Source organism: Vidua macroura, chromosome Z (assembly GCF_024509145.1).
Source record: "Vidua macroura isolate BioBank_ID:100142 chromosome Z, ASM2450914v1, whole genome shotgun sequence".
In the NCBI taxonomy this organism is placed as follows: domain Eukaryota; kingdom Metazoa; phylum Chordata; class Aves; order Passeriformes; family Viduidae; genus Vidua; species Vidua macroura.
Genome location: NC_071611.1, coordinates 30,715,920 through 30,729,810, shown reverse-complemented (window position 1 = coordinate 30,729,810; position 13,891 = coordinate 30,715,920). Strand labels below are relative to the sequence as shown.

At 38.1% G+C, this 13,891-nt stretch overlaps 1 protein-coding gene across 4 annotated transcripts in view; it reads left to right on the top strand.

Annotated features, from left to right (window-relative positions):
* The window catches only part of KIF2A (kinesin family member 2A), a 60,349-nt gene that overhangs the window by 19,941 nt on the left and 26,517 nt on the right, over positions 1 to 13,891 (top strand). For 2 of the 4 annotated variants that reach the window (XM_054002930.1, XM_054002927.1), the window contains exons 2-7: positions 5,339 to 5,433; positions 7,336 to 7,455; positions 7,885 to 7,939; positions 9,949 to 10,014; positions 10,620 to 10,720; positions 13,108 to 13,203. In XM_054002930.1, coding sequence (XP_053858905.1) covers positions 5,339 to 5,433; positions 7,336 to 7,455; positions 7,885 to 7,939; positions 9,949 to 10,014; positions 10,620 to 10,720; positions 13,108 to 13,203 — 533 coding nt within the window. Of the gene's footprint in view, positions 1 to 5,338; positions 5,434 to 7,335; positions 7,456 to 7,884; positions 7,940 to 9,948; positions 10,072 to 10,619; positions 10,721 to 13,107; positions 13,204 to 13,891 lie in introns of all 4 variants that reach the window. The other 2 variants (XM_054002929.1, XM_054002926.1) reach the window with 1 other exon arrangement.

Sequence of the window (13,891 nt, the reverse complement as noted above, 5' to 3'; positions counted from 1 at the left end):
TTTGCTACAGGCATTATTTGGTCATTTTTTTTCACCTCCTTGAGCTCTGTGAGAGCAGGAAAGCTCTTCCACCAGAGTTGCCAGGGCTGGAACTTGTTGTAGCCTCATGCTTCTCCTGTTTTTTTTTTTTTGGTTTTTTTTTTTGGTTTTTTTTTTTTTAATATATATTTAACTTGGAGTTTATATTACTTCAAACTTCAAAGAAAATAAAGAAAATTGTGGTTTTCACAATTTTAATTTTTGACTATCACTTGACAGAGGGTGAAGGTCAGTCATGTCCAGCTGTCTCTAGATGAGGTAACATTCACATTAGTCACACATGAATAGGCAAATCATGGCAATTTCACAAATGTGTATTATAATCTTTTAAGGCATGAATAGCTTCTGTTGCAGTGGTCATCCTCAGCAAGACTGTAGTAGGTGTCAAATCGTAGTATATTTTTACATTCATCTAGTCTGTTGATGCACTTAAAAAAGCTAAGTCTTTGGCTGCTGGTCCACTGCCAGAGCTAATATAACACATTAGTGCTCCTGAAGATGTGGCAAGTACAAGGGATGTAAGGTGAGCAAGCCCTGAATCAAGGTGGCGTCTGTTAACATTGCTACAGCCTGGTCCTGCTAAAAATAGTTTCCTGTGTTGGGCCTGCCAAGACTTAAACTATATGTTGGTCATAATGTAACGCTGTGGGGTACAGTCCTCCTACTGTTTTTGCGGGTAGAATGAGAGGATTATAGTGGAAGTTATGAACCTCTTTTCTCCATAGCCCAATCCAGAGCCTGAGTGTAAATTTTTAATTATTACAGCACAAAGCTATTTCTAAGATTTCATAAAGCTTGTGCATGAGATGTCCCCCATTTTTTGGGGCAGACACTCTTTAGTTATGTGGGTGGGTGGGGAAGAGTGTGGTCCAGCTCTATTTCTTGGGAAAACACAGAGGAGTTTGTCACATGTCAGCCACTGCTATAGTCCATACTGCAATTTAGACACCAACCCATATTTCAGACTGATAACTTATGTTTCTGAAAAGTAGTAGGAAGATGAAAGGGCTGTGGCTTTATTACTCTGACTGATCTCTGCTTCAAAATTGTGGTGGTTTGGAGAAGCTTGGCAGGCAGAAAATGTTCTCTTTGCTTAGAGGTAAGGATCTAAGTACTCTTGGTATTTGCAATGAGTTGGCACTGCTACCTAGGCTGAGGGTTAATTAAAATGTTTGATTTAGCCCTGGTTATTTGCTGTCACTGTTCTTCCTGAACCTTTATGTGCTAGCTGCGGTAAGAACTTTCACAATAGAGGATATTTATATTGTGTGTCTGCAGATCAGATCAGATCAGATCAGTATGCTTGCTTCCTTCTGTTTGTCAGATGTTTATCAGATGGCTAGGAAGAAAGGGAATGGGGAATTGATGTTTTTCACTTGATTGGAGTGAGAATATTGTAATGTCTGTGTATTTAAGGTAATTGTAAAGTGTTGGCTTCACACATTTTTCTGTTGTACTGCTGTACTGGCAGCAGTATTTTCATGTCATTAGAGATTAGCCAGATGTCACATGCTGTATGATAGAACATACTTACCCAAATAATTGTGTTTTCAAATAACTTCTCCATTAGTTTTGAGACTCATAGAATCATGTATTATGCTGAGTTAGAAGGGACCTGTCAGGATTATCTAGTCCCAACTCCTGGCCCTGAACAGGACAAGAGTCATAGCATGTGCCTGAGAATGTTGTCCAAACACATCTTAAACTCAGACAGGCTTGTTGCTGTGACAGGGAGCCCTACAGAAATGGAGGGCTTCTTCTCAGAAAAAGAAAGTTACTTGTGATCTGAATTCTAATCATGTGAGGAGAGGCACTAGAAATTAAGGAAATGCCAAGTGAAGAGTTGTTGTATCAGCTCTACTTCTCTTGGTTTTAAGGTGCATCTTCTTGATTTACTTGTTAATTCTTCAGCTTATAATGCCTGTTCTTGTTTACATGGACATGCTTACATGTCAAATTTTGATACCAGCTCTTGAAAGTGCACTAGAAATTGGGGTTGTTGCATTGAAACACTCTCTGCTGATTGGCTCCTATGCTTTAGCATTTGTAGTTTGGTCTTCCTTTATATGCTAGACGAGGTTTATGCCAGCCTAATTGGTTGCTGGCATTCCTGAATTTCCCAGCTGCTGTATTCAGCTGTGTACAAGAAAAATATAATGGAATACTGTTTCCAGAGAGCAAGAGGCAATTGTAAAAATGTAAATGCTTTATCTGGCACTTCAATAACAAGTAAACTTTTAGTAACACAAGGAATTTTTAGGAACAAATTGTATGAGTACATTGCCGGTTTAAATACTGTGGTGAACATTTTCTCGGTTTAAGCTCAGAGTATTTGGAAGATGGACATAGCTTTTATTTTTGTTAGTATGTGGGTTTTTGTGGTTTTTTTTCAGCCCTGACTTTCTTGGCCAGGGAAGGGATGAAATCTGGCACAGAGATGGAAGATTTATTGTGATTCTTTTGTTACAGCATGCTGGCTTACTGTGTTTGTTAGACTGTGGGGTATTTTCTGTTCATTCGTCAGCCTGCTTTGATCTCTTCTCACTCATTATGACAAAGATGAAACCTTTTTTAAATATTACTTGTTCTCTGTCAGAAGTAACAGCACAGAAAAACATAGTAGGACTTATATGGTGGCTCTGTGACTATTTGCAGCTGAATAGTCAGTGACAGTGTCACGGGTTTCAGCTGCGAACAGTGGTTTTCTTCAAAATTTTAAAGATTTGGTAACATACTAAATATTATTGGAATATTGTATTGAATATGCTTTACTAAACAGATATTTTATAAAATGCATTGTATTTTGTTGCAGACAGGTAAAAGATATTATAAAAGAAAGGTCTTATAAAATATGGATTAGGCCATGCTGCTTCAGCTAATAATAGCTTGCAAGTTCCCAGGCAAAGCAGTCTTGGGAATGAGAGTTCATTAACACAACAAACTATTTGTGGGTGAAAAACAAGGGCACCTCTAATAAGAAGGGATCTGTCTCATGAGAATTCTCATCTGTCTCATGAGAATCAGTAGAAACAGTATCTAAACTAATTAAAAATGCAGAAGTTTGATATTCAAAATACCATGTACTGACCAATGAACTAAATGTGAGTGTATTGTCAACCAATAAGATCTGACACAGTACTGTCTGATAATCCTATAAAATATGACCTATACAATGAAGATTGGGCTTTTCCTGCATGAAAAAAATGGAGTCTCAGCTGACTTATTACAATAGTTTTTCTCTCGATTCTGAATTGACATCTGGGCCAGGCCTTAAAAAAGCAGCAGAAGATTATACCAACATAAGCTTAAATTCCGAGTTCCCAGAGTTTTTGTGTCCTTGCAGCCTGGTCTCAGCACACTCTTTGCAGAAGAGGCAGGAGTGGCATTACTACAGGAAGACAGCAGCTTCTGTTGCTACTTTGCTGAAGGACCAGACAGCTCATTGAAACAGTTCTACAACAGTGTTTTTGCACAAAATTAAGTCCCTAGAGGTTATTAAATGCTGAAATATTAATGGAGAGGTATATTCAGGATGATGAGAATGGTGCTCAGGAAACCCAGATGGAAGGGTTTGTTCAGAAAAAGCATGGGACAGGGAAATAAAAACAAGAAAATGCCAGTGGACAGAAACTAAGTGAAACAAAAAGGGGAGGCTTTTTATTTAGAATGTTAAAAAAAAACAACTTAACTTGCTTTACTGTGGGAGCGACTGTTGTGCTTTGGGCCATGAGAAGAGTGGAGGCTGTAAATGCATGTGTAATGTGTGTTGCTGGTGAGGTGAGTGCTGCAGATGTGAAGGTGATGCTGCCTAGGGCTGCCGACTGCTCTGCAATTTCCTGAGTGCTACACCTTGCCTGAGCTGCAGCTAGTCTCTTCCTCCACACACTGTGAGACAGTACAGGGATTTACTGTTGCCTTCTGTGATGCTTCCTTATATTCTCCCTTCTTACTGAATCTTAACTAGATGTGAATATTTAGGCAGCCTTTGTAATAGAAGACATATTAAAGGTATAATTTGTTACTCTCACTGTTAGCTGAGATAATTTGGGATATAATTTTCTTTCTTTCTGTCCCTCTGCAGGCCCTAGAAGGCTTAGACTGTAAAAACCCTTTATTTTTTTGTTTTTGGAAAACTGTCAAATTGTGACTGAAGTGGCTAAAACAAAAAGTTAATCAACAGAGCAGAAAACTAAAGGGGATTTGTGGGATGAATAGCTTTAGAAAAGAAGAAAAAGTGCAAGGCAGAGAAGGTCCAGACTGAAGCATGTGTGCTGATTGTGCTGCATTTTATCCTGAGCAGGTGCTCAGCAGCAGCAGCACATGCGCAACTGCTCCAGGACGATCACTCATGCTTTGGGAGCTGCACATTGTCCTAGGGGGTGGCTTGTGGCAGGTGGAGCAAAGGATTACTTCTTCATAGTATGGACCTCATTACAGGAGGATGTGCGAGGAGCAGTTGCTTTGGATTTGTGTTCTTTAGAAACCTCAGTTCTTGATACTTTAGGGCAAAGCATGGATGTGAAATCAATGTGACACTTGGGTTGTGATCCTTTTGAGTCAGTGCATGGCTGTCCTGCTCTTCCAGTTGCTTTTCTGTACTGTGCATAGGAAAGAGGCCATAAAAATGCAGTGTACTGTATATTTTAGAAGAAAAATCCTTATTCCTACTGAAAATTTACTTGTTTTATCTTACTCTGTGGTGGCTTGCTGCCTTTGGGTCTTGCACTGGAGAAGCAATGCAAAAGCATCTTAACTCAAGCTCAGCAGTGTGTGAAAGTAGCTCTTTCTAAAATAATGGTTTGTATTGTTCCAGGCAGTTTAATTTTAGTTGGACTACTACCTGATTGTTACCTATAAAAAATGAGTATCAGAACACAATTTCAAAGGGCTTAATTTCAGTGTTGAGATGTCTGATGTTGTATCAGCCTAGAAGAGGGGACAAACAAGCCTTTGTGAAGTGCACCTAAGGGGCCTTTATCACCTGTGGGAGTCTTCTGGTATTGGAGTTTTCTGTTCTCAAGGATGTGGTTTTCCTGAGAGGCTCTGTTTACTTACCACTCAATTTTCTGTTCATGGTGCTTTTCACTTGGATGCTGACTGTCCCATTAGAGACTCCACTGGTGGATCAGGTCTGAGTGACTTCACACTCTGTGGCCTGCAGTCACCTTCTATTTATCATCTCATTTTTTTCAACCATCTTCTTCCTACCCTCTCTATATGACTAAGTGCAGGGATGAAAATATATTCTGGAAATTTTTTCCACCAGTTAATAAATGATCACCTTGTGTGTGCTTTCTAGGCCGAATTCACCAAGCTATGGTAACATCCTTAAATGAAGACAATGAAAGTGTAACTGTTGAATGGATTGAAAATGGGGATACTAAAGGGAAAGAGGTAAGCTTATTTATTTAGAACTTTAAAAAATGTGTAATGTATGTGAATATTACTTGGAATTTGTGCTGGAAACAAAAATGAGACATAAATCTTAATTTACTTCATGATTTTTTGGTTACAGACTGTTTTGTGCAGAAAGTGTTGAGCAAATTGTTTTCTGTTGCAAATTTGAATTCCTGAGCTCTGTGTCATAGCTTTTAGGCAGTTGTTTTCATCTGTCGATTTTGAACTAGATTACAAAGGCTGACTTTGTTATCCAGTTTCTACAAGTAGAAAAATCAAAATTTTAAGAGGGAGAATGATACACAATTCAGACAGGAAACTAGTGGGAGAGCTAAACTATTCTTTTTTGTATTCTTGAGGAATTTAACTGCCAGTTTGTTTGCTTATTCACTTATTCTTGGCAGCAGTTTTCCAGCCTTGCTGTCCTTACGAAACTGCGTCTTCTTGTGTAACACTTTCCTACCGCATCTTCCTTTAAATTTTGGACCATATTAGCCAGTTTCAGTTTGGAGAAGCATATCAGAAATGATTGTACTTTGTACTTTACTGCTGTTGTGAAAACACAGGAAAAAAAAAAAAAGCAAAAAAAAAAAGCTGTGAGAAAGTCCTGGAGATTTCATCAGCTGAAGACACACAGAATCTATACTGTGTCTACAGTGAGGTCTTTGGAAGCTTCAGCAAAAAGAAATAGCAGTCTATAGAGACCAAAGCTCATCAACATTTTTACAAAATCATATTTTTAAGATCCTGCCCCTCTTCCCCTACATTTTACAGCGGTTTGAATGACAGTCAGTAATACTTTAAAAGAAAAAAAACCATGATAAATTTAATATGGTTTCAACTATGGTTTGATTGTTTTGGGCCTTTGCAATTTATTTCTTTTGCACTGTCTGGGATATTTAAGATAACTGAGATCTCCTTCTTTCTATGTTACAGAATGTCTTACATATTTTGCAGTAATTGTCAAATTACCATAGTAATACTAGCTACTTCTCTTTTAGTTTTACCACCTTACAAAATTACACTATCTATTGGTCATTTTTAATTCATCCCTTTACTGAATGATGTGTTTTCAAATAATACAAAGACCAAAGATTAGTCTATTTTTAGTGAACAGAAAATAATTCAGACCTTAGCATGAACAAATTGCTGGGTAAAAATACTAAATATAATTACTGTTTACTGTCAAGCATAACAGGAGAAAAAGAGAGGATTTATGCGGCATCCTGGTGTCTCTCCCGTCTCTGGAGCAGCCGCCGTGCCTGGTGGGGCACTGCAGCTCCTCCGGTCCCGGTCCCGCCGCTCTTCCCGGGCGCCGTGCGCTCCGGGAAGGTGGGTCGGCTGTTTCTACCACCACGCGCGAGGGACCTCGATAAAGGGGGTGAAGGAAGGACCAAATTCTCCACGGCAGGAGCTGAGAGCATTTTATTGGTGTGCTCCCAATTCCTGTATTGGGGAATATGGCCGCACGGCCCCGGCCTCGTGGGGCTTGTATTGGGGGTGGAGCGGGGGGTGTCCTGTGGTCTGGGGAAGCCAACAGGGACATAGTAGGGGACGGCACCGGGGCCTGGGGCGCTCCCAGGGCATGGCGTGGCCCCGGGGCAGCCAACAGGGGCACGGCAGGGGCGTCGCCGGGGCCGGGGCAGCCCTGGCCGCAGGGGAGGGGTAACAGCTGGAAAGGACCCACAGGAAGGGACAGGGGGGATGGGAGCTGGGCCCACATGGTAAGGCAACCCGGGAACCGGCCACCGCAGGGGGGAAACCTGGGGGATACACAGGGGAAAACGGGGGTACGCAGAATCTGCTAACACACATCAGAACCCTGATCTAAACCCAAAGTGCGGGATGCAACAGATTTATGTCAAGTGTCATTAATGTGTTTTATCCTCTATTTTACAGATTGATTTAGAGAGCATATTTTCACTTAACCCAGATCTTGCACCTGATGAAGATATTGAGCCTAACCCAGAGACACTACCACCACCTGCTTCATCAGCCAAAGTAAACAAAATTGTGAAGGTTGGTAATATCTATGCAATATGTTCTTGGTAACTTTACAGTAGCTCTATACATGATGTTATGCTAGAATTTTTAACTTAACTTTTGTGTGGTGCTATTTCATAACAGTGTACTTTACTTTTTCCTGTGGTGAATAGGGATTTCAAAATTTTTTTAAGAACAGATTTGGCAGAGAGGGAGTTGGGACCTAATGTTTGTATAACTAAATGTCTTAATGAAGGATAAAGAAAAGGTTTTGGGAGTTTTCTGAAACATTACAGACAGTTCAATCAGCCTTCACCCCTTCACTTTTCCTGGTGGGATTTGGCAGCAATAAAATATCTTTTGTAGACGTGTTATTTTTATTCACTGGAAAGAAGCAGAGGTGGGACTGCAGTTTATGCTTCCAATAATATGGTGATCAAATAAGAGAGACTTCTTTCTTTATAGAGTCGACGAACTGTGTTACCTTCTAAGAATGACCCTCCTGCCAGAGATAATAGAGGTAAAAGTTATCTCTTTCCATTTCAATGAAGCAAAAAATACGGTAACATTTTAACCTCCTATTTATCTAATATTCCTTAGTAGTTTTGCATTTCTCATTTGGTATGTAGGCCTGTGACATGTAAAAGATATGGTATATAATTCCTAAAATTATTCCTCTGTATACTTAGGAATTCATACTATACAAATAATATTTATATGCAAGTTTAAGCAATATATAGTTATAAAAGTTAAGCTGAATTAATTGATGGTGCCAAAGTTTGAAGATAATTAATTATGCAATGGTAAGTCATGCATAGACTTTTCATAGATAAGTGTCTTCAGTTTATTTGAATGTTTCAATATACACTAAGTAGGGTGCTTTTAATTTTTAAAATTTTCAAATTTTTAATTATTTTTGCTAACAGGCTGTTGTTTTGTTGTGAACAATCATAAGAATATAAGAATACTTAAGTCCTACAGATCTTTTTGTCACTCTACAGTTAATAGTGAAAAAACCTGAAAAAAATCGCTGAAATACCACAGAAGAATAGGTGAAAAGTATGTATTGGATGAATACAGATATAATGCATCTATAATGTGTGGAAGAATAGTTACTGCTTATTGTTTTCATTTTCTCCCCTACATTCAACATAACTGACTTGTACTGATGATGGTGATGATTATGATGATTCTTCTTCCAAACATTAATCTACTAACATTTCTTCAGACTAGATTCCAGTCCATCTCTTTAAACATGGAAAACAAGTAGGCTTGCAAGTGATCAGACTCTTCCGATAGGGACCGTTTTTGCCCTTCTGCCATTGGGCTCTGGGGGTATTAAGCTGATTGAAAATACAAGAGTGTTTTGGGGTTTTTTTCTGATCTAGTGTGGTTTAAATATGAGATGTCTTACTGGTGGAGTATCTTCACATCCATACATTTTGTCATTTGTAGTAAATTATCTGTTTAGTTTGAAATAACCCTGTAACTTGTATTTTAATGTATACTTTGCCTCTTACTGTTTACTGTTGGTCTAAATATTTTTCTTTTTGGCCTTATAATTTAGCTTTTCTCAGCACACTGTCTTATTTTGTCGAGTCATTTTATACTATAAGCTAGATCTCCTATGATATGTGGAATGATGGCATTTGTCTTGTCTGTCCTGTTCAAAACCTGTCTCTGTAGTTGTTTGTGTTGTACAGTGTGCTGGCCTTCGCTTGGCGTCTTATCTCTGGCTACGGATCAAAGCTGATACCTTCACTTTAGAACTCTTGTGACACACTGTTAGAAGTGTGTGCAGGAAATGGGCCAGCTGAAGCAGAGCTGATTGAAGCAGCTATTTGAAATACAATTTAAAGCATTCAGCTCTATCACACAGGCTTGCATGCTCACCACTCCCACTGAATTCACTGGAAAAAGACATCACAGCATTTTCAGGAGCTGTCGTTCTCAGCACATATAGAATCAATGCATAAGTTTAGACATACTGATTGTATCTGATCCCTTCTGGTATAGAGGCGACAAGGCTTGTTTCTTCCACTTACAGATTGTGCTGCACTTCACTGGCTTTAATTTCTTTTGCTTTGCTCCTCCAGTGATCATAGGCTTAATGGGGTTGGGACATTTTGTACAATGTAGAGAATGTGAAATGGTGGGGCTTAATTTCTTACTAGTTTTTTGGATATAATTACAATATAAATAAAATTGACGCACTTTATGCTTCAGGACTGCATATCTCCAAGTAAACAATTCATTCTGTGCATATAGTAAGTTGTACTAATTCTGCAGGATTTAAAAATATGCACGTGCAGCATTGGTACTTAATAATCATGTTGTACAGCACTAGGATAAAAAAGTCTGCATACCAGATGTTTTTATTAATAGACTTGCCATGAGTATGGACCCTCCTCATCCACAGTAAATCGTGTTTAGAAATGAGATTTTATCTCATCTTAACAAAGCATTTCAGAAATGGGTAGAAAGGTTACTCTTCCATCTCCAGATGAGCTTTTTGCTTTTCCTTTGCAGTGGTTGGTTCTGCACGTGCACGACCTACTCAGCTTCCTGAGCAGTCTTCCTCCTCTCAACAGAATGGTAGTGTTTCAGATATATCTCCAGTTCAAGCTGCAAAAAAGGAATTTGGACCCCCTTGTATGTAAACCGTGTATCAAGGACTCGTTCATTCTGGGGATTACATGTACATTCTCTTGGATTATGTTGTTATCCATAAATGACAAATGGTCTACGTGCTCAGTTGTCTGTGAGCTTCCTTGAGGAGCTTTTCAGAAAGCTGTGGCTAAACATATTCATTTTCGTCATAATTGTACTAGTATTTGGAATTTGTTTTTCCTTTGTTTTCTTTTAACCATGCTGGTAATGTTTAACTTTTTTTTTACCTTTTTTGTTTAATTTGTCTGGGCTTACTTTTAATTCAAACCAAGAGATCACATGTATCTGTCCAAATATTTTTTTAAGGTCATATATTTTTGTTGGTGTAATTATGGTCCCATTCCCATGGCATTTTTCTAATAAATGTTATGCATTTTAGAAATTTAAATGCCATAATGATTCTATACAAATCAGATTTGCTTGAAAATATAGTTGATAGTTGATGCATTCTAATTATTGATACATTAATTTAATTGACATTTACAGTGTAAATATGGAAAGTATTTTTAAATTGTATCTTTTTCTTTAAGCACGTAGAAAATCTAACTGTGTAAAAGAGGTTGAAAAATTGCAAGAGAAGCGTGAAAAAAGAAGGTTACAGCAGCAGGAACTTAGAGAAAAGAGAGCTCAGGTTAGTATTTTTAGCTCAACTGACAATCATACGTCAGCAAGAGAAATGTGCAAAATTATGCTTCTTTCAGTCTTTGATAATTTTTATGAACTGTGATAATCTTGAAATTAAGTGTCAAATTTGTCAAATTAAGATTTGACAAATACTTTGGTGTTTGGTAGGATTGCTCTCATGACTACTATTTTAGATGGTTTTCCCCCTCTTTTTGTTCCTACAGAAATCATTGCTTTCAATTGCTACATGTTCTTTAGCGAACAACTACTGATCATAGCTATTTCTTAGCGAAAATGTATTTTTGACAATAACCAACCTTTTGACTTTTAGAGGGGTCTGTTCTACAGGAGGTAATACAACATCATGATAAATTATTAGTTGTAATCTCTGATGCTTTATAGATCTATTTGAGGCTCAAGTTTTAACAGTGACTTCTAATGTTTCTTTCTTTAAAATTGTCTGTACATTTGTAATTTCATCATGCAAGCAGCTTGGTAGCCAGTTGTTAAAAACTTGTGTGAAACGAATGAAGTGGCTAATCCTTTGAGAAAAATCTCTTAATATTAAATGATTTTCTGTCACAATGGTGTAAAAAGCTTTAGCAAAGCTAGGCGTTTAATCTTGTTGGCAGCTGTGTGCGTATGTGTTAGTCTCTAAAGAGATAGTACCAGTCTGCTGCTGACATGGGAATTACCACCATGAAGTAAATAATTAATACAATTTACTTTTCATGGTTTAATGATGTTTCCAAGTTGACCTAAAATCACCTATGTTAAATTTGTGTTTTAAAATTTACATCCGTTCACACAAAACATTACTACGTCTTTATGTGTGAGGAATGACCATTTTTGGCTTTATATATTAAAATACTTCGAAGTGGTGTTACTTGTAAAATTTTCTTTTTGTTGCTCTTGTGAACACTCCTACTGCATCTAAGTCTTAAACTTTTGTGTGAGGAAGGTGTTGTGAAATGCAGCAATAATTCACCAAGCCCTGACTTCTAGTATGCAAGATCTTTAAACAGGGCTTGAAGAATATTAGGTAAATCCTTTCTCCATGATAAACAGTACTCTTTTCTGAATGTTATAAAGAAACATTTTGTGAAGACTTATTGTCAGCAGTTTTTAGTTCGCTGTAGTGAGTGAATGACATCAAGGTACAGTCAACTTCCGATCACCAGGACACAGTTTTTTCTGAGGTGAGGATTGACTGTGTCACCAGTGCAAAGAATGAGCTGGCTCCCTTTCAGTTTAGTAACCCCAATCCAGTGCTTTCTGAGAGTGCCTACACTGTGTACACAGCCAGCTGTGATTCAGAAATTTTATATCATATGGAGGTAGCCATACAAAACTTAGTAGGGTCTGAGCACCAGAGCTGGCTATGTTTGGCATCAGCAGTGTGTCCTGAAGTGTTGTAAAACAGGTATTTGCAGGGAGGAGTGATGGGAAGTTGTTTAATCAGTTCTGCAGAAAACAGGGTAGGCTCAGGCTCAGCTTACTGGTACTCCATGCATGGTGTCTTGCATGTCCATTCACTCTGGTATTGATTGCTCCAGGTTTAAGGATGGGTCATCTTCTGTGCCTGTGTTGTGGGGTCAGCTGTCCTGGCTGTGTTGATTGCCTTGCTTGTGGGGTGGGGTGAGGACCAAAAAAGAGCTTTGCTGTGTAAGTGCTGCTCAGGAGCAGCTAAAACATCCATGTATTGTCAACCCTGTTTCCAGCACAAATCCAAAGAAGAGCTGCATACCATATTCTTCCATGGAGAAAATTAACTGTATCCCAGCCAAAACCATCACAGCCTGGATGTAGCCTATTGAGTATCCTTGGGATTGCTTCTGCTTTGCTGGGGATCTGGGAAGAATTTGCAGTGCATCCAAATATGTGTTTAAATTAACACAGGACCAATAGTTAGGACAAAGCTACTTTAACTGGCTTGTATCCAGCAGGATTGTGTTTAGAGCAACTGGGGTTCCTGACCTGTACTCTGTGGTGTATGTCATACCTGTGTAGTGGAGTATCTTTGCATCTGTCAGGGTGCCATACCTGAGATAAGGAAGTGTTGACTATATGTTTCTTCAGTGTGAAGGTGCTGGCAAAGGCAGGAGTAATTTCTATTTCTTGAGTAGACTATTAATGAGTTCTCAGTTAATAAGTATTTTCTATTATGTGCAACCAAAATGACATGGGAAGCATATAATTGTTTCCTTTATGGTCAGTAAATTAGCTGCTTCAGAGTGGAAAAAGGCATTAAACTTATATTAAACTTGCAAGAGACATTTCTGGTGTTTTGCAGAAAAAAAAATCAGTTAATGAGTATTTTTTCATAGATAATTAACTAAGGCCTTTTCTGAAAACACAAGTATAGTAGAAATTCTGTTGCTTACTTTTTCCTAGGATGTTGATGCTACAAACCCAAATTATGAAATTATGTGTATGATAAGAGATTTCAGGGGAAGTTTGGATTATAGACCACTCACAACTGCAGATCCTGTAAGTATGCCAGCAACATGGAAATGTGTTACGCTTCTTTGTTTCTGCTGTGTGTTTTCATTTTTTTTTCCATGTGTACTTCTGTCTGCTAATGCAAAAAATAGGTATTTTAATATATTTTAGTATTTAATATAACATGGGTTTATTTTTCCAGTAATTGTTAATACTGAAATAAGTAGGTTTTGGAAGTCCAACTTTAGTAAACTATTATTAAATTACTTAAATATTTTTTTACGATTAAATAATGCCAATATGTACTAAGTAGTCACTCAGCCTTTGTATGGTAAATTTTCCTGGGATGCTAAGGGATGTGCACACAAAACCATGAAACTTATTTGAAGAACTCTCTTCAACATAATGATTACTATTTGATTTTTGAAGGTGATGTAGTCTTTCAGTTTGCAGACAAGTCAGAGGAGTGGAATCCTTAGATGATCAAGACTCAAATTCTATGGAAATCAGAGAACGTGACAATTTCTGTCAAGAGCATATTTACCTTGATAAAGCTGGATTTGCTTGCATAGTCCTGCAATAGTACCTGTTGATCTGTTAGATTAGATCACTGTCTGTGGGGAGTTTTGTTAATGTATGATTCTCCCTTTTGGGTTCTTGTCTACTGTGTAGGCACAAGGGGTTTTTACATGTTCAGATGACTCACTGTCTTGGAAATTTCTGTTTTTTTAAATTA